General features: G+C 37.8%; 1 protein-coding gene across 1 annotated transcript in view; it reads left to right on the top strand.

The window, feature by feature from the left end:
* NAALADL2 (N-acetylated alpha-linked acidic dipeptidase like 2) overlaps positions 1 to 22,123 on the top strand; it is a 314,967-nt gene that overhangs the window by 236,295 nt on the left and 56,549 nt on the right. Inside the window, exons 10-11 of the mRNA XM_015637920.2 lie at positions 3,055 to 3,201; positions 16,675 to 16,770. Coding sequence (XP_015493406.1) covers positions 3,055 to 3,201; positions 16,675 to 16,770 — 243 coding nt within the window. The remainder of the gene's footprint in view (positions 1 to 3,054; positions 3,202 to 16,674; positions 16,771 to 22,123) is intronic.

Here is a 22,123-nt window from a genome sequence, read left to right as displayed (position 1 = left end):
AAGCCTTCTGCCTCTAATGATCTGTTTGCTAGAGTGTGGCAGATGTTTACAGAGAGACACAGACCTGTGAGTCCTTTGCTGTGCAGCTTCTCTGGCCTTCACTACCTGTTGTTGTTGATTTACATATTTACAGTAATAAAGATGCTAATCTCTTGCTTTCTACATTTTTACAAGGTCTGTGATGAATTAAATAAATCCTGTAGCTCATTCTTTAGACAATTTCACTTCATCTGGGTGGTCTCTTATACCTCAGGTCCTTAATTGCACCAGTCCCTGACACAGGTGGTGACTCAGCTCAGAAATAGATTATTCATGAAGAATAAGATTCCTTGTTGCTGAAGATGGGATCACTGACAAACTGTAAGAATAACTGTTCATTCTTCACTTGCTCTGTGAAAGCTCCTTAGATATCTTAATCCATTTTCAAAAGGTGGCAATGTTTTAAGTGAAGCTGGAGTCAAGTAAAGAAAAGTAGTAACCAGAACTAACTAATAAGATCTGCAAAGAAATACCACTTGATTATATTTCAGGTGTCAGAGCTATTTTAGGACATTAACTCAAATTAAATGTACTTGATTTGCCATAGGGTACTCTTCATTTTCTCAAATTTGTAACCTAAACCTGTAAGATGGTGCTAAAACCCAAAAGGAGCTCCAGAGAAAGAAGATTATTCAATTATGGATAGCGTGTAAATCCTTGCAGTGCCACAAAGCAATCCTTGGTTCCTGGCTCACCAGTGGCTTGGTTTGCCTCCAGCCTGAAGGAAAGGCTTGACTGACACAGTGGAGCCCAGCCTGAGCAGCTGAGTGCTCTAAATAGAGCCAGTCTGTGTTTTTCCTCTAAGGCCAACCAGCTAAAGAAATGTAGTTTTGCTACTCTGCAACAGGGAGTTTGTTGTGCGTTGATAACAGTTTATTCTAGATATATTTTTAAAGGTTTTTTTAAAATTAATTTTATTATTTATATCAATTATAGAACATTTAAGTCCATTAATCTGGGAAAACATTTCTTTTGTTTAATGAATGCAAAACACACCATATGAACTTTAGAGTTATTACCAAGGAGTTGAAGAATGCTGGTGTTGTGGAGTCTGCATGACAATAAAAACAGATTGGAAGAGTGCAGCATCTTGCATGTAAAGCAATATTGGTGCTGGGTTAAATATTTATTGTTGGGCTTGTGGGTCAGAACAGTGCAAGTGGAATAAAGCAGTTAAACTCTTAGAACGCTGTGCTATTGAATTGAACATTGCTGTCATAAAAATATTAATCCTATACCGTCAAGGATGGTGATAAAAACCCCCAAACCACCGTATTTTATAGTTCTCTTAACCAAAGCTGTAAACATTTCATATATAAACTTTCATGCATAAGAAAAACTAAATTTCATGGTTGCTGTAGGAGGACATCTCTTCAGCTCCTGGTAGGCTGGTAGAAATTTGGATTGGTGGATATTCAGAATTAAGTGTCAAAAGCTGTATTTCACAATTTCACATCATTCAGTGAGCCTTTGAACATTAAAGGAAGAACAGGTTACTCATCATTTATGAAACTTGACCAACTGTGGTGGGCAGTATGAGATGAGAGTTTGATCTGTGCTGCAGTTCAGAACACTGGGTGGTCCTTAAATGCCTTATAATTCCTGGATCTTGTACAGAGATCTATGCATAAAATCATAACCATGGCTTTAATTCTGTTCTGTGCAGTGCATTTGAGTGGGAGAGACTGTAGGAGATACAAGAGAGGTTATTATTACCTTTTCCAATTAATTTGTTGTTTGGGTTTCTGCTGATTTTGTTAAAACTTTTTGGACAGACCTTGAAAAACTGTGAATGTTTGTAAGAATGAAAGGAGCAGAAATGCTTAACAGATTAGAAAAAAAGGAGTAATACAACCACATTTCAAAATTACTTATGAAATGGAAGCTATTTATTGTAGGTATTTTAAAATAGTTTTCTGTGAGACTCTGCAGCCTTTATTTAAACTGTGTAACATACAATTGCATCCTTCATAGCACTGAAATGAAACTGTGAAGCAATAATTATGCTAATTTTGAAATGGGAAAATACCAAAATTTGTCTCTGTCCAACATTTTCCTGATAACCTCATAGACTTTAATATACAGAATTTGCTGTGTTTTTGTATTAGAGTAGAACCAGTCTTAGGCTATTCTTTTAGAAAGCCTGTAATTTTGTAGGTAGAGGTGAGGAAGTTTTGTTATACTATATAAACTGTTAGCTAAATGCAAATAATCTCCAGTACTTCAACTTCCTAATATTCATGAAAAGAAACCTAAGTAGCTTATTTGCTATAATAGATGTTGAAAGCCTTCACGCCTACTGTTTATTAAGTGTTTAATTACCTGATAGATTTAAAAGCTGCACAAGTATGTAGCACTCAGTCTGGGCTCCATTTCCAGTTTCCATATTTATTACAGTTCTGTTGCTAAGATTTCACCATTAAATACTTATGTGAAAGAAATACAAAGATTTCACTGACTAGAATTGTTTTAAGAAATACACAGAAATACACAGAAAATGTGTATTACTTACACAGAAAATGTGTATTACATATCTTTAAAATTCTGTTTTTTTCTGAAACCCTGCTTTGCAATTGTGGGAAATTCTTTACATTGCCAGATTTCACAGATATATTCATAGATTGATTATGATAATCTCATTCAGCTTTTTGTTGTGGTAGAGCATGCTATTAACTGAATAAAAAACTGATTCCTTAGGAGCTATTAAAGATCTCAAAATCTTCCAAAAGGCACTATGATGCCTTCTAATCTTCTGACCAGCATGAGACATTCCATGTGCCTTAATTCTTCTCTTGCCTCTCCTGCCATCTCAGGATGATAATTCTTAGATAAGAATTTCCTTGTCCTCTGAAAAACTCAGCCATGTTTCAGCAAAACTTCACTCTCTGCCATGTTGAAGATGCTTCAACCCAAAGAATGCTGTTTAAATGAGATATTGCTACAAGTCTTCAAGTGTGTGACTGCAAACAATAAAGTAGAGATTTGATTTGTGTCTTTTTTTTTTTTTTTTTTCAGAGCCAGAGCTTCAACTGTGTGGAAAAGGCTAGATGTCCAGGATCCAATGTGAGTTCTGTGCAGATACAGGGAGATTCAGATTATTTCATCAACCACCTCGGAGTACCTGCCACACAGTTTTCCTACGAGGACATCAAAGCATCAGAGGTAGCTATGACTAAAAATGGACAAACTGAAAATGGCAGGAAGATAGAATTATGTTTTCTCAGATTATATCCTGTTGTAGTGGAAATTTATCTCCTCTAAACACATTTTTTTCGGTCTTTGGAGGATTACCACAGAGGTTCAAAGAGACTGGTTATGTAGGGATATGGTATTCAGAGAAACAGATACACATTGTAGGATTTTATGTTAAAAATATTAATACTGCTGATAGTTTCACAGGCTACATGTTATCTAACCCAACTTTCCAGACTGTTTTCAACATAGAGGAAACAGGTATTGATGTGTATTTTTTTACAGTAGGATGTGACAATATTCAAAATTACCTTTATATCCATTTTCATACCATGAGAAGAATAAGGTTCTCCAGGATAAACATTGTTGGTAAAGATCTGTATTCTTGATTGTAGTCTTCCAGACACCACGGGGTTGTTTTAGTCATCCTCTCCAAGGTAGGTGGAAGGAGGAGGCATTTTCTGCTGTTTGGAGTTCTGGCTGGAATTGGACACAAATAAATTGTTAGGAGGGTTTGTTTTTTTCTCCACATTCTCTACTGTAGGTTTTTTGCTCAAAAACTCACCCTCAGCTGGTCAGGTGAGGAGCAGGAAGCCTGGCATTAGGTGTTCAAAGAAACAATAGGCAAGAGAAGAGGTTTTCATGCAAATGTAATGATACACTGACTTCATATTCTCCCCATTTCTCTTCTTTCTTCTCTTCACTGTGCTCATCTCCTGTGTACACATCTTTCCAAGCTGAGGAGCAAAGCTGAGGCTGGGTTGAGCTGGAATGTTTCCTGACACTGGATGCTAATTTGCTGCTCTTTCACATATGCAAAACAAAGCAGGGATGTGCCAAATAGGGAGCGTTGCTGCCGTGTTGTTGTGTAGATTAAAATAGATTAAGGCAAGAATTTATACAAATAAGAAGACTTCTGTTTCTAAACATCATGGCACCTATTAGGCAAAGTTTTCTACTTCAGATTAAACACAAGGTAAAGGCTGTAAGGAAAATCTGAAGGCAGTAGATGTGTGAGTGCAATGTTTATGGAAGGCTTGTAGTCCAGAGGAATTTTTTGTTGTCACTTAGCAGCTGTTCCACATAGTTTTCATTCAAGATCTGTGTATATCCAATCTATAGAGCATGAGAAAGAATCTGCAAAGTTCAGTACATCAAAATAGTATTTCCCAGCAAGATTTATAATATGAACAGTGAAGGTTCCCTTGGCTATTGTCTACTTTAATCCAAAGTTATTCTTCATGTTCAGTTAACCTTGCAAATGTGCATTTTTGTCTCTCAGAACGACTCATCAATGAAATTAAAATCATAAAAGACAATACTTCTATATTTGCTTAAACATGACACTCTAGATTTGGTTCTTTGTTAAAAATTCAGCTTTTGTCTTTCTTGAAAAATCATTTCCTAGAAATAAACTTGGTAAGTGTAATCTGCAGTAGATGTACTGCACTTCTCAGACTGTAGGAGACCTTGACCCCATGAGATCTGTTTTATGTGAGAAATAAATCTGCTTGGCAAAATGTGTAAATTTCTCTTGGCAAGAGGATGGGATTTTTCCCTAAAAGTGAAGTTACACAGAACGATTAAATTTGGATTATTTGCTATATCTTTGTTATTTATTGTACAGGTTGTTGACAGGCCTCCAGAAGATAAGCTCATTTTCTCCTATGTTCTATCAAACAAGCAATCTGTTTATCCTTTACTGTTTATTGCCATTGTTTATTGTGGATTCTGTTTATTGACAGATATTATAAGGCAGACAAATTACTCTGTGTTGACAGCCACATTAGTAAACATTGTAGGAATTTCTGTTAGGCAGGTTAGGGGCTGATAAAAATCTTTTGGTTTGCAGGGAGGGATTTTTTTCTTGTTTGTTTCCATCCAGCTTTTTTAACTGCACCTCAGCCTCATTGCAAAACAAGATTTGGGCAAACAGCATCACAAATGGACTGGTTTGATGTGCTTTTGTATCATTTTGCCAGGTCAGTTCCCTGTTCTCTCTTCCACTGCTGTCACCTACTCAGGAATTGCTCTTCCTTTGGAATATACATCAGTTGTTTATTTTACTCACCTGTCAGCCAGCATGCAGTGTCAGGTAAAACTGATGCTGTTCCACTGCTGAAAAAAACCAAACTGGTTTGGAGATAAAAAGCCCAAGACCTGTGCTTGTATTCTTTCTCCAGGTCAGCTTTAGAAATGCATTTCTTGCACAGTTGGAGCGATGCCAGTCCACAGAGAGAAGGTTTTAAAACCCTTTCATTGACAGAAACCTGAGGAGTAAATACAGGGAAATAAAAGTTGTGAGAAGAAACATTCAGGCCAGAAGAGTAAGTAAAACTGTCTGGCTTGGAATTACATAATACAGTGAACCACAGCTTTGGGGAGGTTAAATCTGCCTGGCAAATGCCCCTGGTCAGGTCTGGGAGCCAGAAAAGTGCATTCTGAGAATTCAGCCACTGCTCTAAAGGTGCACTGGGTCAAATGCAGCTCATTTATTCACCAGCAGAAAACATGCAGAATTTTAGTCTCAAAGTAAGTAAACTTGGAAGAATTTCTCAAGTGGAAAAAACCATCACATTGCCCCAGTTTCCAGGGATTCTCTTGCAGTTGCTGAAGAGAGCCTTCTTTTCCTCCACATGAGGGTCAAATCCTGATTTGTAATGTATTAGGTGACAAGCTGATCAGATTTTCCTAATGTTGCTGATTATTTTGCTTTCAGGAGGACTTATGCTATTCAAGATAATGAATAATGTGCATCCAAGTGACTACATAGTCTCCAGAGAAAAACCCAAATGTTGATTTCAATTCAGTTTCTCTGCTGTGATGATTAGTCTAAAGCCATGATTAATCTATTAGTCCTCACCTCAGCAGAGAGTAGTGTTAAAAACATACTCAGCTTTATAGCAACAAGGAAGAGTAACATAAACTAAACTGTTAAATCAAAGACTTGACTTAGTCACCCTCTATGCATAAAAGCTGGATATTGGTCAAATAACTCGATTATATGAGCATTGGTACATCAGAAATAACATGGAACAGGAGAGTGCATTCTGATTTTTTTTCCCATGTGTGGACTATTTCTGTGCTCTTAAAAATGCTATGTTTGTATAACAGTGTATTTTCAAGCCCACAAATGGTGTAACAGCTATAACACACCCATGTCCTCCATAATGATAGAAAATACATGCATGTAACAGACTCAAGTGCCTGCTCATCACAATTCTGCTTGGTGTCTCAGATATAAATTCCTCACCTGTGGTGTTTTAACTTTGTAAACAAAATAATCTTATTTACATGGCTGAATCTCAGCTCTTGGTTACCTGATTGTAAATTAGGAATAACTCTGAAAACACTGGGTGTGGTAGTGTTTGACCTCAGGGATGAGCACTCAGTTTCTATTTGGATTCATGACAGTTCTCATTTTAAATGGATACACATATGTGTAATAGTAAATTACACATGATATACAGCTGTGTAATAGAAAACACTGCCCTGTCACTTATAGCTCACCTCGTTCCTCATACTTCTCTCCCTTATTTCATTAAGATTTGCATTGTTTTTCTTTTTGTGTAAGCCTCACCTCTATAATTTTCTGTGTTTAATTTTCCTCTTGATGGAGCTCTGCTAGGCTCAACATTCCGATGGTCTTTTTTTTTATGATTGGGGACAAGTAGAAAGTAGTTTTTAAAAGATTTTTAAAAAGTTTGGATAGTACTGAGCCTTTCCCCTGAAGGGAAAAGGTGCAAGCCCCTAGTTCCAAGTTAATTTATTTTGATGACTTCTTTCACAGCAGAGTTTATAGCATCGCTGCTGAAGTCCTGGAGCACAAGTAATCACATAGGCTGAGTAAAAGAGCTGCCCAATGTTTGGGTAGCAGAGAAAATACAAACAGGATTTTCCATGGTTTCAGTCAGAGATCTGATTTTTTTCTTCAGCATTGTAATTCCAATATCATTGAAGTGTTCGGCATTTTGAGCTCCATCACTTACAAACTTCAGCTGGTACAGGTGTATTTTGAACTTCTTTCAAAATGGAAATTAATTGACTGTTACCATCCATTTGTGTGTCATTGCAGTCAAGAGTTTCATGAGGAATCCATTTTTTAAAATTACAGTTGAATGATTTCCCATGTTATCTGCATATTATTCATCCTTCTCAGTGCATCCTGTTACAGAATGATTCCTATCTGATAACACAAAATCTTAAATCCCCTCTGTGATAACGTGGTAGGTTCCACCAATATTAGTATTATCACTTTTTTGGGGAAAAAGAATTGCTGCACATTTATATTATCAAAAAAAAAACAAACTTACTTTTATTTTTATTTTTTTTCTTACTGATGGACACATAATCATCATGAAACATTTCATAGTAGATGTCCACGTTTGGGTATGCAGGACTCACAGAACATTTATTTTTACACCTAGATCATAAAAGTTGTTTTCCGTATCTTCACTCAAACTTAAGTACAGGCAAGAAGTATAAAAATTACCTGTCACATTATTCACAGGCTACACCAAGGTAGTGTAATACCATGGACCACTAAGCTAATTTAGAAGAAAAATGAAAAGAGGTTTCTTTATAGAAGGCATTTGTATGTAATATATGTAGAAGAGTTTAGAATTTTGACAGTTTGAGATTGTATCCTCTTTAGAGAGAATGCATAATGATTTTTATTTCTATTGAAATATGCATAACTTTCTGAAGGTAACTTTCAACTTTCATTAGAGCCCTTAAAAGTGATTTTCGCCCACACTGGTGTAAAACAGAGGGCACTAAATCTTAACTCTTCAGTGAATGTGGCTTCTCAGTTGTTTTTACCATCAGCCTCTGCATCCTCCCTCCACCCTATCCTGCCCTCTTTTCTTCCTTTTTATCATTCTTTGGGGAAACTTACCACAGTGTCTTGATTTCAGGATTTACATGCTTAGACTGACACATCATGCACTTCTCTCAAAAGAACTCCAAAGCTTTCCAAGATTCCTTTGTTATGAGAAAAGAAACAGAGGAACTGTCCTTGATGGAGAGAACTTAGGGTCTGGTTTTCAAAAAAATAGCTCTCATATTGCAAGCTGCTTTTGTCTCTTTCATGTGCTTGTGTTGGTGTAGAGGGAGGGCTCAGGCAGCTTGGAGTGCTCTTCAGTGCATCTCCCTTGTGTCTGTTCTAAAGTGAGCAGGAAACTGGTGTCTGAACCCCAAACACATTTAGTTTTTAAATGCATCTCTATATGTAGTCAGTGTGGCTTTGTGGAAAGAAACAAAATCTGTGGTATGGTTTAATCTCCACAAATACAACCTTGTACCTGTGTGTGCACACTGAGAGCAAACCTGAGTAATCTGAGCTCTGGTATTCTTTATTGAGAGCTGGTTTTGTAGCAGTGATGTAATCACTTCTCAGACAGTTCCAGTGCTTAAAGTCAATCCACTTTTATGTTCTGGAGTTCTGGAGCTCTGTATTTTTAATGCAGTTATCTCACCATCCTGAATCACAGCATTAATCTCATTGTTGCTCCATATCCAGATTATTTTCTCCTTTACTTCTGGTGTGTCCTTCAGTCCCTTTCCAGCCAGGAAAGAGTTAGTACAGCCATGTCTTGAGATTTCTGCCTGACTGCTTGGATTATCTACAGCTGACCAGGCCCTTCTGGTAAACGTTCTGCTGTTTTTCTTATGTTATTATTTATGTCCTCCTTGATGAAGTGTCACCCAGCACCAATTGCATCTATACTAGGGGGGAGTTTGCATAATAGCTGTGTGTTGCTGTGATGATCTGTGAGTCAGTAGCTTTTCCATCTGAAAATACAGCTCTTCATGGCTGCCCTCATTCCCTCTTTTACTTCTCTTTTCTCCCTGGTACTTGTTAATTTTTTTTTCAGGCAATAACACAGCTGGTAGTTGCCCATGGGGAGTTACTGGAGATGTTTCATGCCTGTACAAAAGAATCAAAGTACCAGTGTGCTTAGTATACCAGAAAGTCTTTGCAAAGGAGCAAATGTGTATCAGCCTCAGGAGGGTGTCTTGGGAACCCAGGATTCCCTTTCCTGAGCTGCCTCTGGAGAGTCTGGTGCTGCACTTGCTGCTAAGAGAGTTTATTAACTGTGTAGTAGAACTTAATGGGCAACAAGGTGTAGCAGTGGGAGTTGGTTGTGTCAGGGTGAAGAGAGAGGTTTCATTTGTGTTTGTGGACAAGCAGTGATGCCAGTGTGTAACAAGGAATAATTCCAGGAGTCTCCAGCAGGTTGTTTTGGGACTACCCATGGGTCCAAACCACAGCTGCCTTTCTGACTCAGAGATTAGGCTGTCTTTATGATAGCTGTGCTCGTCTTTATACAGACTGATTTTTTCCTGACCAGTGTGTTTTTTCTGTCTCCAGCATAAATTAGTGTTTTCTAATTTCTCAGTTCAGTCAGGGGTTAGTGTAGTACTCACCAATAATTCATTAATTCATTAGTCCATCTGTTCATGTGGACGCTAATTGAGTTGAATTTGGTAGTGAGAGCATGGTGAAATTGTTAAGGTTAATGACTCAGTGTTTTACAAGACAAAATGCATTTGATGTTCAATTGATTGCTTGAGTTGTTTTATTGAATAATATGAATATTTAGCTACTTAATTTCATGGAAGAGCATCTTTGTTATTGCACTAATGCTAGTGAAACTGATGACGTCCTCATCAGTTTGGATACATTACTCTGCTCCAAAAATTTCTGTCTGGCCTCACAAATCCTATTGCTTTGATGTCCTAAACATCACACAGTGCATCCAGAAGGGGAAAATTCCTTATGTAAACTTGCCTTATGGTATCAAAATCACACAGCTTCTTTAGCATTCATTCACACTGCATGAGTACATCTTGTTTCTGTGAGCTCTGTCCTTGCAGATTCTCTGAGGCTCCTCAGTGCCTTGGAACTGTCTGAGGATTGTTGGAAGTCAATGGAAGAAAGACAGCCTGGGAGTTAACAGGATCAATGGGATATGAGAAAATGTGAAAAATTGGTTTAGACACCAATAAATTGCTTCTGTTTGAAGCATCTAGTTACTGAAAATATGTATTATTTAAGGATAGATGTCACTGAATTCTCTGTTCCTCCCAGAGAATTAAATGACCTGTTGCATTCATGGTAATGTTTTGCCACTGATCTTCTGAGTGGCTGAATTCCACTGACCAACTAAAAATCTTCCTGTGGAATATCTGGAATAAGTATCAAAACTTGTTTTGTGTCAGTAGATATTAGTAGTGTGGCACTCAGTTTTGTCTTTTTGGGGGAAAAAAATCACGATCACTGGACAATCAAACAGCTGTGGTTTGGGTCAATGATGCATTCTCGCTGATAAAATTTGCAGTATTTAATCTATCTTATCATGGATATTGAAGAACTGATTAATAAGGCTTCTGAGAAATAAATATTGTCTTGAAGACATAATTATTCTTAGCAAAAACCAATTTTTATTCTTACTGGAAGGTGGCGAGCCTCCTACCCACACAACATCTGCCTAGTGTCTAACATTAGATCTCTTCATTCAGTGTAATAATTTAGGCATTTTTTGAGCACTAAAAATAAAAGCAGGAAATAGGAAACATTGAATCAGGAAGTGAAAACATTGCTAATATTTGATTGTGAAAGACATTGCCACTGGGATTCATGACTTCCAGCAGGACATTGTTAGGGTGATCTTCCTGGAACTTCATGTTTCTGCATAATTGGAATGCTCACAATTGATCATAAAATGTTACTAAATGTTCTTGTGCCCTTCACACAACACATCCAAGAAAAGCTCTTCTCTCTCAGATGTACTGAATCCTACTAAGCCTCCTATTTCTAAGTTCTGGAACTTTGGGATGATCCTCTGTCAGGTTCCAGATTTCTCATTTGGGCCACTCCCACCTAAACTGCTGATTTCAGTGCAAAAAGCACCAAGGGAAAACTGCAGAGGAGAACAGCCAGGCAGGGATCCTGACATCCTGAAAGTTGCTTTCTTTGTGCTGCAGTCTGTGAATTTATAGCTTTACAGTGATTATTTCAATTCACTTACTAACATAAGGAAGAAAACATTAAATGAAAAGAGATGAGAGAAATGTGCTTGTATTATTTTCCTTATGACTGTTGGCTGGGGTTTTTCTGGCTGCTGTTGAGTTGAATAATAAAATAACTTGTGCAGCAGTGATTCCAATTCTGCCTCTCCTGTATTCTGTGCAGTCTTGTTTGGCAGGCCTTGCTCATTTTGTCCAGCACTGCGTGGCATTGCAAGGTCACTGCACATCTTTACCAGAATGTTCAAACAGAAAATAAATGTGCTTTTGTTTCTTTTAGAAAAGTTCTTCAGTAAATTGAAATGGTAAAAATACAGAATTTCTGACTCTTGTCAGAAACTCCTTCTGACTAGCCTGTTTTCCAGAGTAGGGCCATTCTCACTTTGAAGACCTGTGTTAGGCTGTGGCAATTGCAGAGCTTTGCGTTATAAAAATAATTTTAAAGCAGCTGTTTTAGGTCTTTTGCATCAGTGAAACAAATGTTTACATCATTTTATAGTCCTTTGTGGATCTGGGAGATGATATTTAATTAGATATCTAGAGCATTTTCTAGAAGGGGTAAAGCCAGCCTGCTAGTGAGATGGAGAGGCAGGAAATCTCATCTGCAATATATTCGCAGCCCCGTGGGCCTTTAATGGTGACAAATCCTAATATGCCTGTTATTATTTCATCAAATCAATTTAACCCACTCTTTAAAGAACCACACTTTGACTTCAGTCTATTCTATTCTACATAATCCACTTTTTCAGTAAATCTGCTTCAGTCTGCAGTACCCTCCCTAGTAAAAGTAATCTAGATAGGTGATGATAAAGCCATATTTTAGTCTATGAGATACCTTTTCCATTACTCTCTTTTTGATCCTTCTTACAGACAAATCTCTTGTTCAATCACCCTGCCAGGTGGTAAAAAAAGGGGGAAGAGATGACCTTTTAGCCTAGGTGAGGTGAAACAACTCTTTCACAAAGAAATGCAATTGCATATTTTCTGCCAGGACACCGTATGCCAACTGCTGGACTTAGGGAAAGTGGAAGAAGGAATTAGTGAGAGCCTGCAGTGCAGATTTCAGATGTGCTTTTGTTCTTCTCACTGCTCTCTCTTTATCTTGTCTCCTGACAGGGCTTTCTCCATCACACTATGACAATTTTTGGCACTGGTGTTGAATACAGATGCAGTTGTGAAGCCTTTGGGTTTCTGGGTTTTGGTTTTGGGCACTGCACAACTTCAGAATGTGCCTTATGTGACTTCAGCCTCCCAGCTGAACCTGTGCCCAGCTCGGTTCTGAAGATGTGCAGTGTTTACTTTGTGTTTCAGTGGCCAGACACTGCACATTAGCATGTATCCCTCAGTTTTCTGCAATTCTACTTTTTGTGCTGTTGTAGTACAAAAAGGCAGAAGGACTGAAGCAGGTTAATAGCTCACAGAACACACATGGCATGTATTTATACTGGACAGGTAACAGAGCATAGTGTCAGCCCTGACACAGCAAAAGCAACCCCTGAGTTCTCATCTTCTAGACACTACTCTTTGGTCAGTATGAAGAAAATAAACATTTTTCTCTTGGCCTCCCTCCTTCTTTTGTGTATTTTCCTTGCAGGCTTTAGCAGTGTAAGATCAGCACGTTTATACCTCTTGCCAACCTGTACAAATTTCAGAAGGATTTCTGCTCCCATTTGTTTCCTCTCTGGTTGTACCTTTCCTGGTGCTGCTTTTGTCTCTGGCACCATTGGTGATGTGAATATTGTGAAGTGCTGAAGGGCAGTGCTGGCCTGAGCATGGACAATTCTGATTAATGTTAACTAGGGGGAAGTCAAACTGGATAAAGAACTTTTAATCTACAAGTTGTTTTTCCAGATTGAGCATCTTGATTGTTGAGTGGGGAAACCTCCACTGCCTGTTACTTTCAAAACAAACAATTAAAAAGCTTCCCCTCACCCCCCCTCCCACCCCCCAAAAAAATAATTCTGGAGATACTTGTGTATTATTTGCCAGCTTAAGAACAGAAGGAGGTCTTCTTGTAAAAGCTGAGAAACATTCAGTGGGCAGGAGAAATCTGTTCGCATGTGGAATGAGAGCATATTAAAGAATTCTTACTTACATAATTTGAGTACATAAATTCACAATTTCTCTAACTTGTAATTTTACTGTTTCTCAAGTAACAGTCAAGAAAACAGAATCTGTTGTGGATTCAGTGTTGTCCAGTCCTAGTAAAAAAATTCACATGATTTACAGAATTAATTCCAGTTCTAAGACAATCTGTGGCAAAATTTTATATTTTTTAAAACTTTTTTTTATCTATTTAATGGCAGTAAAATAGGTCTCTAAAGCATGTCTTGGTATTTATTGTTGTATATTAAATCACCAGAAGTGCTGTGAGATTTTATTCTTGAGTTAAAATGCATTGGTGGAAAGTTGGCATATAAATTGAAGGTATGTTATAAGACAGTACACAAGGGATGGCAAATTTAGTGCCTTTAGAAGGTGAAACGTTTTGTTCACTTAATTAGTTGAGGGAGGATAAGTTAAGTTAGAAAAATGAGTGTAGAAAATCAGAAGTGAATTTTAGTGCAAGTGTCCATCATAAATAAGCAAGAGTAAGCCAGATTTGGGGTTTTAAGCAATTTTTGCCTGCATTTTCGATCTCCATTTAATTGATTCATAAATCAATTAATTACTGTCACAAGACCCGAGGGCAGCAGGAAATTGGGTTCAAATTAAAAAGAAAAGGAGGCAATTTGTTTTAAGATTGAAAGTTGAATGTTCAATCGAAGTTTAATCAGAAGTGACCCATTATTTGAAAAGTGGAACATCAATGTCGTTCTAATTTCACAGAATGCTTCATTAAATGAGTATTGAAAAGCCCAGGTTAACTGATCATTCCAAAAGGAGCACGAGACATGGGACAGTTTGGAAATCCACTTCCAAATACATGTTATGCTTGTTCATTTCTCTTCTGAAGAGCTCACAGAGATACCAAATAATTTCATAGGGAATTCAAGGATTATTGGGGTGATCCTTTGTAGACTGTAAAGTTGGTTTGATAAAAACATATTTCATATCAGAAGAGAAAATGTTCTTAATCCATTTGGATAGCTATGAACTTGAAGAAAAATTATCAGAATGCAATGAAAAGCAAAGGAGAAGATTTTCAAAGCACTAGTGTGGAAATTTTAGTCCTAAATTTTAGGATGTTTCACAATGGTCTGACCTTGAAAAGGTTTTTCATTAATTTGAAGCCATCTCCAGAGCATTCACAATGCATTAAAGACTCTGCTCTCTGTACAAGGTGAGGGTGGTACTTGCTGATGCCTGGCTGGGGCAGAGGTGATGATTTGTGTTTTGGTGAGTGTGGGAGAGAACAGGACAACAATTGCAGCTCCTACTGTGGCTGAAAGGCATTAAGGAATAATAATACAGTTGGTTTTAATGGTTTTGGATTAGCAACTCTTTCTCTTGGTGTGCATTTACTAGAAATTTGCTTAGCAAATTGCTGTTCAAAAGAAGCCAAAATACAACACTAACTTGTTGTGAGCTTGGTGAAAGAACGACAGAGAAGTGTGATCCAGTTTCCAGCTCTTGGAAGGTGTTTCTCTTGCTGTTAAATGCTCTTGGAACATCATCTGGACTCATCTCTCTGCCATGTGCTCCCTGGGATGAAGAGTGGGCTTCTGTTAGTTGGAAGCAGCTTTTTCTGGTGAGCCCAGTGCTTGAAAAACAGCAAGAGAAACAAAGTTGTCCTTTCTAGCAGTTCTTTATAGAGGAGCCTTTTATGAGAAAAAAAAAAAAAGCAGCCACAGCTGTTTAAAACATTTGCTCTTACAAGTGCACAGCAAGATGATTTCAGATGCCAGCAAGTTCCTTCAAACAGCAATCCTTTTCAAGATCTCTGCAGGCAGGGTCTCGATTCCTTCATGAGCAGAACAACTCGTCACGTGTGCTGTGCAAGTTGTTTTGATTCATCTGCTGATGGTTCCTGTGAATGTTGGGTTCTTCCAAAGGCAGCAGCAGAGGCTGCTGGTTTTCCTGGCCCAGCTGGGGTCTGGAGTGAGTGGGACAGAAGCCAGGTGAGCAGTGCCTCCCTGCTTTCCAGGCAGCTGATCCACCAAGCTTGGCATTCCACAGAATAAAAGGATGTTTGTCTAGATGGAGCAATAATCTGACATTGTACAGCAAATTTAATTTGGTGGTCACTCCCTTCACTGACTCTCAGTGAGATACTCAAGAGTGAATATAAGTAAGTAATATACTTGCTATAAGTAAGACTATAAGTAATTTCTTTAAGTTGCTGATTTAATTTCTGTGACCGATGATGAGCAGAATGAGGGTGTTCCTCAGCAGTCAAATGACACGTCTCTAAACTGGTGTGCAAGCTCAAAACAAAGATGAATAATTATGAGTTAATGCTGAAATATGTATTTTATCTTTGTAATAAATGACTTTGTGCATCTTCTCCCTGAGATCTTAAAAAAAAAAAAACTCTGAAAGAAAAAATTACTTCATGTATTTTGTGATGCTTCTGCGACAAGTTATGCAACACACAGATGCATCACTGAACACAAAAATTTATCTGATGCAGTGCTAATTATATATATATATATATTTTTTTAAGAAAATGGTGGGAGTTTTCTACCAGAAATAATCTCCTAGAAAGGCATAGAAGTGCTGATAGAATATTGATCAAGAAGGCATTAATTTTTCGGAAAATTTAACAAGCAAATTTTTCAGCAATGTAATTTAATTTCTGTTTCAGGGACCTTCGAGGCTTAGAGGTTTGTTTTATAATGTTTTGCCTTTTATTCCAGTTCAGTCCTTGTTATTGGTTTCTTGTTTCCTTGTGACAACAAATATGCAAATAATGTCTTGCTTTTTTACAGCACAATAAGAGATGAACATTCTGTACAGACAATATATTAGATTGTCTGGTGTTAAAAGAGTGGTCAACCTAAAGTATATCATTTTAGGGAATTGAAAAAAATCCCTTATTATGTAGATGGTAATACTGGATAGAGAAGTAGCATGGTTGCAGAGGATAAAAGAGTATTCCTTGATTATTGTGGTTACATTTCTTCTGAAGATTTAAATTATAACACAGTTAATAAAATGTCTGATTGCTGCTTCGCTCAATATAAAACTGTGTTGATATTTTTTTTTCCTCCCTGTAGGCAACATTTTTAGCTACTTTGGAAGCATAATTACAGAGACAACTGCCACTCCAGAAATAAAGTCATAAGACTTAGGGGTTTTTTTTCCTTGTTTGGGGGCTTGGAATCAGTTAATGAGATCAGTGAAATAAGTTTCATAATCATCAAAATTTAAGAAAGATTTGAAGGGTTTTTCAATCTGTCAACAAAATTCAATAACCAGTTGAAGGAGGAAATCAATGTGGAATCCTAAAAAGCCCCTTCTTTCTCACAGAACTCCAGCTTTCTCTCTGAAGCCCTTTTTCCTGTACATGCAACAAAAACTGAAGAGCTGGATCCCTCCTTCATCCTGCACGAGACCATTGCAAAGGTAAGAGAAATCTCATTTATACATCCTTTCCTCTTGAGTTTGCTATTAATTTTGAATTATAATCTATTTCTTTTTCCCAAAAATCCTTTGAATGGAGTTAAAAATCGTGGAGTTCACTGGGATCCACGTTGGGAATATTCTTTACATTGGTCAACTTGAGTGATCAAAGCAGTTTCACATGCAAATGCTTCTTTTTGTGTGATTCAGTTGTATTTTGCATGTTTCACATTAATCTTCCTGGCATGAGAACGGGGCACTGAGCCCCAGTCGATGGCAGGAAATATTAAATTTGTTCTTCACATGCCGGTTCTTGGTTTTTGGAGTTTTCACTGTGGTGTTCCCATGGCAGGAAAGGGAACACCTTTGGTTCCTGTGCTTCTGGAGAGTCCCTACAGAGGGGATGCTCCCAAAGCTGATGTGTTCTGCCTCCCCTCCCCTGCTCCAGTGGAATACTCCCCCCATGTTGTTATTATTGACACAATAGAAATTACTCCTTGCTCCAGAGTGCTGCTGCTTCTGTCAGCTCAGCAATGTTTCTGCAGAGACACGGCTACCAATGAGCCCAGCTTCATGGGTTCCTACACTTGTAACAACTTCCTATAAACCACAGTGATGTAGGCCTCACAGACTGCTTGCTTTATTCAAAGCTGCTGCTTTTGCAGAAGGAGCTGCTGTTGAATCATTTCTCCTGCACACAACAAAAGTAAATTCACAAGAACTCAGCCACGTGTATATTTAATGTGTAGGTGGCTCAGCATCTTTGGCAAAATAGACTCTGCATGGTCTTGAGGTTGTGGTGGGGTTTCTTTATGTTGGTTTGGTTTTAGTTATTATCTGTTTGCTTGGTTATTTGAAAAAAAAAAGGCACAAAATCCTAGACATGATTTTAAAGCCTGTCAGAATGTGACATTGTCAGAATTGTTAAGGAACAAGCACCAGCCAAGAGTCTTCTGTGAAACCCTGTTAATGGAATTGATGTTTTTAAATCATCCTTGATAGAAAAGTGGCTGAAAAGATTAATCAGATCTCAGAGTTTGAGGGAAATAGTTGTGTGATTATTTAGTGCATAGTTAATTTATGATTTATTAAATAGTGTGTGATGAACCACGTGTAATCTGGATAATCTGTAATTTGGTCTTTGCTCTATGAAGTCGACCAATGCAAAAAAATATTTATTAGATACTTGACTTGAAGTATTTTGATTCTGTTTAAATAATTGCATATTATTTTAAATAGGGTCATTGAGCTGTACAATTTTATTTGATAATACTTGATGGAGATTGCACTAGGATATGACTGGAATTCCATTTTGCTTTTCAAACTGTAGCCCAGGAAGCTTTTATAAAGATGAATAGTATATGCAGCAGTGCATATACTGCTGAGTGACATTCTCAGCATTTAAGGGAAATGCTATAATTTAATTAGTTAACTAAGTACTTTAATTGCTGTTCCTTAGTCTGGAATCTCCATATTTTCGTTGTGGTAGATGGGACCAAATTATTTCCTCACAAGATAATAATCTCTACCTTTAGAATAAATTACCCATTTCTGAAAAACAACAAAAAACCCCAAAAAAACTAAACAAAACCAAATCAAAAAACCAACAGCAACAACAAAAAACCCAACAAAACAAACATTAAAAAACTCAAACCAAAACTAGTGAGAAATTACCTTGTGGTTGGAATTTCCAGTCCTCAGCTACAAGTTAATGCTCCTCAGTGAGAACCTGCCAAAGAACTGTTTATACACCCCACTGCAATTGCAAGTAAAGCAAGTGTCATACCTGCTTCTGAAATTTTAGTTTTAATTTTGAAAGACTTTTCACACAAAACTGGTTATTTATGTTAAGAGAAATTAAATATTCAAATATAGTAAGTGGAAGATTTGGTAATTTCAATTTGCTTTATTTTCTCAGAAATGGTTTATGAAAACATTTGAAACTATAGCTTTTTACTCTTAGTTTTCACTGCATATCACTCTCAGTCTGCTTTGCTTGTATGGCCACTCAGGCTGGTGGAAAAGCTTGTGTTGATTTGAAGCCCTTCATCTCTGCTAGGGAAATAGGATTTTATTGTTTCTTAATTTTTTTCCATGTATATGTCTTGATGACAAATAACAGTGTAAAAGTTTCAACATAAATATTTGCATGAGGTTTGGTGTATAAATTATTAGGTAACTGTACCTTGTGCTCTCTGATGTCAGTGTTTACCCCAATTTCATGGACGCTTGGAAAAGGAGATTGCTGAATGTGGCAGAAAAAACGGAGTGGAGATATGCAGCTATTAAATAGATGGATCTGAAATCTGAGTGCTTAAAAGATCTAATTTGTCAGAACAATTGTCAGAACAATTCATATTAAGATGTTGGCACTGAGAAGGTGGATTTAGGATGGGTTGCTGTGAGAACCATGCTGATCTGAAGCATTTAAAGGAAGAAATCTGTAAGTTTCCTAGTGGCAAAGAACTGAAACATTCAGTAGAGTAATGTGATGCAGTTCAAAACTTGGTGGTATCTTAAGTGAGATTTGCAGACCTTGTAATTTCAATATATTAATGTATATAATATCAAGTATTAAAATCGAGGAGTGTCTGCCTGTGTGGCAAAGGGATTTTCCCACCTGACCAGAAGCCAGATAAAATTCCCTTTTTATCAAAAGCACGCTCAGAAATCTGCTGTTTTTAATAAATTTCATCAGTGTTACTCAGCACAGTGCTTCATGGTAACCAGTCAGTTCAGTGATTAACCAGTTTGAAGATACTTTTCTGTCCACTGTGTGCTCACCAGAGCATCCTCATGAGCCTGGGATCCTGCAGTTCTGAAAGCCTGAATGGCAGACCCCCAACAGGGGATTCCACTGGAGCCACTCACCCAGGACCAGCCATGAAATAATCTCACGTTGATTTTTACTCTGTCAGGCACCAAAGTCATGAAAGGCACGCCAGAAGTGACATCATTGGTTTTGTGATGAGTTAGGGGTGCTGACAGATAACTCTTGAGAAAATTATTAGTGAACCTGATTTATTCTACACTCCAATTATGGAATTGCATAAAGTAGAACTACTCCAATGCAATTAATTTCTAAATATTAAACAAAACAGCAAGAGGGAGGAGTGTTTCCATTTCTAGAGGAAATAAGGGGGTTTTGTGTAACATACAGTGATATTTCCATTTTTTAAAAATACAAACACTTTCCAGGAGATGACAGGCAGGCTCTCCTCCTGCAGTAAATGGAATGAAAAGTATGCAAATGGAATGAAGAGACTGCTGGACTGTTGGTAAATGAAATTCACATTTTGACCACAGATAAGGTGCAGCACAAGAATGTTGACTTGAGGCATTTTCTAACAGGATCATACTGTTCTGTTCCTTTGAAGCATGGAAGGGATATATATTCCAATTTACCTGTTGTTTAGTTCCATTTATTCTCTAATTTAGGGAACACTCATTCAAACTGGCAATGCACTAATGTCCAAAGTAGTTTCTTTCCCTGCAATCTCTCTAAAAATGAAAATCTGTGGTTTGGTGTGTGCTACCTCTGCCAAGTATTTTAATCTTCCTGCCTGGTGTCTGCAAATGAGCTTGTTTTTTTGGTTGTTCATTTGGTGTTTTGTTTATTAGTTTGTTTTTTGCATGCCAAGTTAATGCAACATATTTGAATTAACATGAAGGTCTCAAACTCTTGAAATCCCAAAGACTTTTGGGATTTTGCAGATTTTGAATCAGTAGAATAGTAGTGTGAACAGAATGTCTGTATGGCAGAGTTTTAGCAGAGGCTTAATTTCTAACAGCATATTATTCCTGGTGTAGGTATTTCAACAGAGTACTTTCATATTGCTGTGTTTTTCCTATTGTGCCCTTTTGGGAATCAGATCATTCTTGAAAAAGCTCTGTGGTGTGCCTGGGCATGCCAACAGCTTCTGCATGGAGGCATCTCTACATCTGTACATTCCATTGAGGCATTTTCTGTTCTCATTTAGAAATTGCCTCTGTGTAGAGACAGAGGACTTGGCAAAATTGTTTGAGCAGCAGAGACACAATACTACTCCAGTCAGAGGTACAGCACCTAAAGTGTTAAAGAGTTTGTTCAGAACTCATCTGAAATATTGAGCAAACAGAAGTCTGATGCATCTGAAGATGTCTCATATCCAAGCCAAGCCCAGAAAACCCTTTGTCCTTGCAAGGCCCAGGCAGATACGTGGCAGCCTTCCCCCACATCACTGGGTGGAGTGCTACCTGGAACTTTTTCCTGTATGCTCTGATCTCCATCACAAAAATGTGGCACTTTGGAGTGTCAGTTTTCACAGGTAATTTCTCCACTTAGCTTTCTTCAGTGATGTATTCTGTTCGATGTAATTTTTAAAATCCCTGTCTACAGCCGCATGTGCCAGACTTCCCCATCATCTCTCAGTCTCTTCATCAAAGGCACAAGTTCTGCACAGACCAACAGAACTCTCGTGCCTTTCTGGAGGTGAATTATGTTATGATTTTGTTCTTTCAAAATGAATTATTCAAGCCTCCAGTTAACAACAGGAATATGCTGGGGAAGGTGACAGAGGTGCTGAATGAGGTTAACAAAGCAGAGCAGGCCTCAGTGTGTAAAGTGAGGACCAAGGTGGGGGCCTGATCAATATCTATATTTCAGTCTACTGTTGACACTGAATTTTTAGATGTGGAATTTGACCTTATTGTGAATCTACCAGAAGTGTCTGGGGTATCATTTGTGTGCTCTGTCACACATGAAAGCCCATGGTTCTTGGGCTGAGAAATTGCACTATGGCTTGGGGCATCTCTTAATTTTTCTCTTTGTCTTCCCACAGCTGGCAGCAGTTCATGGTTTTTTCAGAGCTCTCATCTGCCCCAAGGTGATGGAGCAGCCTAGGTGCTGTGTAATGTTCCAGTTGATGAAGCCACTCCCTAAGTTAAATAATTTGCTTGTTTTTTTTTTTTCTGGCCAACATCTCATATACTGGTTCTGAGAATCTTACTGGTATTTATGATTTGATGGTATTTGAGATGTTCAAAGCACAGCTGTAATTATCTGAGGTGACACTGTGAATACAAACAAACCCAAACCTTGTGTTTTCCAGCAAAGCAGCACAGGCACCCACATTTCACAGGAATGGTCTGATTTAGCACATATTCTCTTAAGCACACGAGTGAGACTCTGTTTTACCTTTGTGCATGAAAGAACATAAAATCCAGTTCAAGCAGAGGGTGGATACAAACCTTCTGAAAACTCCCTTCTACCAATGTGTATTTTATTCTGGGGCTATTGTCTGCAGCATTAAAACAAGAGTAAATCTGGTGATACAATCTGGCACAGTAACTTTGGGCATGTTCTGTTAATTGTGAT

Source organism: Parus major, chromosome 9 (genome assembly GCF_001522545.3).
Source record: "Parus major isolate Abel chromosome 9, Parus_major1.1, whole genome shotgun sequence".
NCBI classification, from domain to species: Eukaryota; Metazoa; Chordata; class Aves; order Passeriformes; family Paridae; genus Parus; species Parus major.
This window is presented reverse-complemented; position numbering and strand designations above follow the sequence as displayed.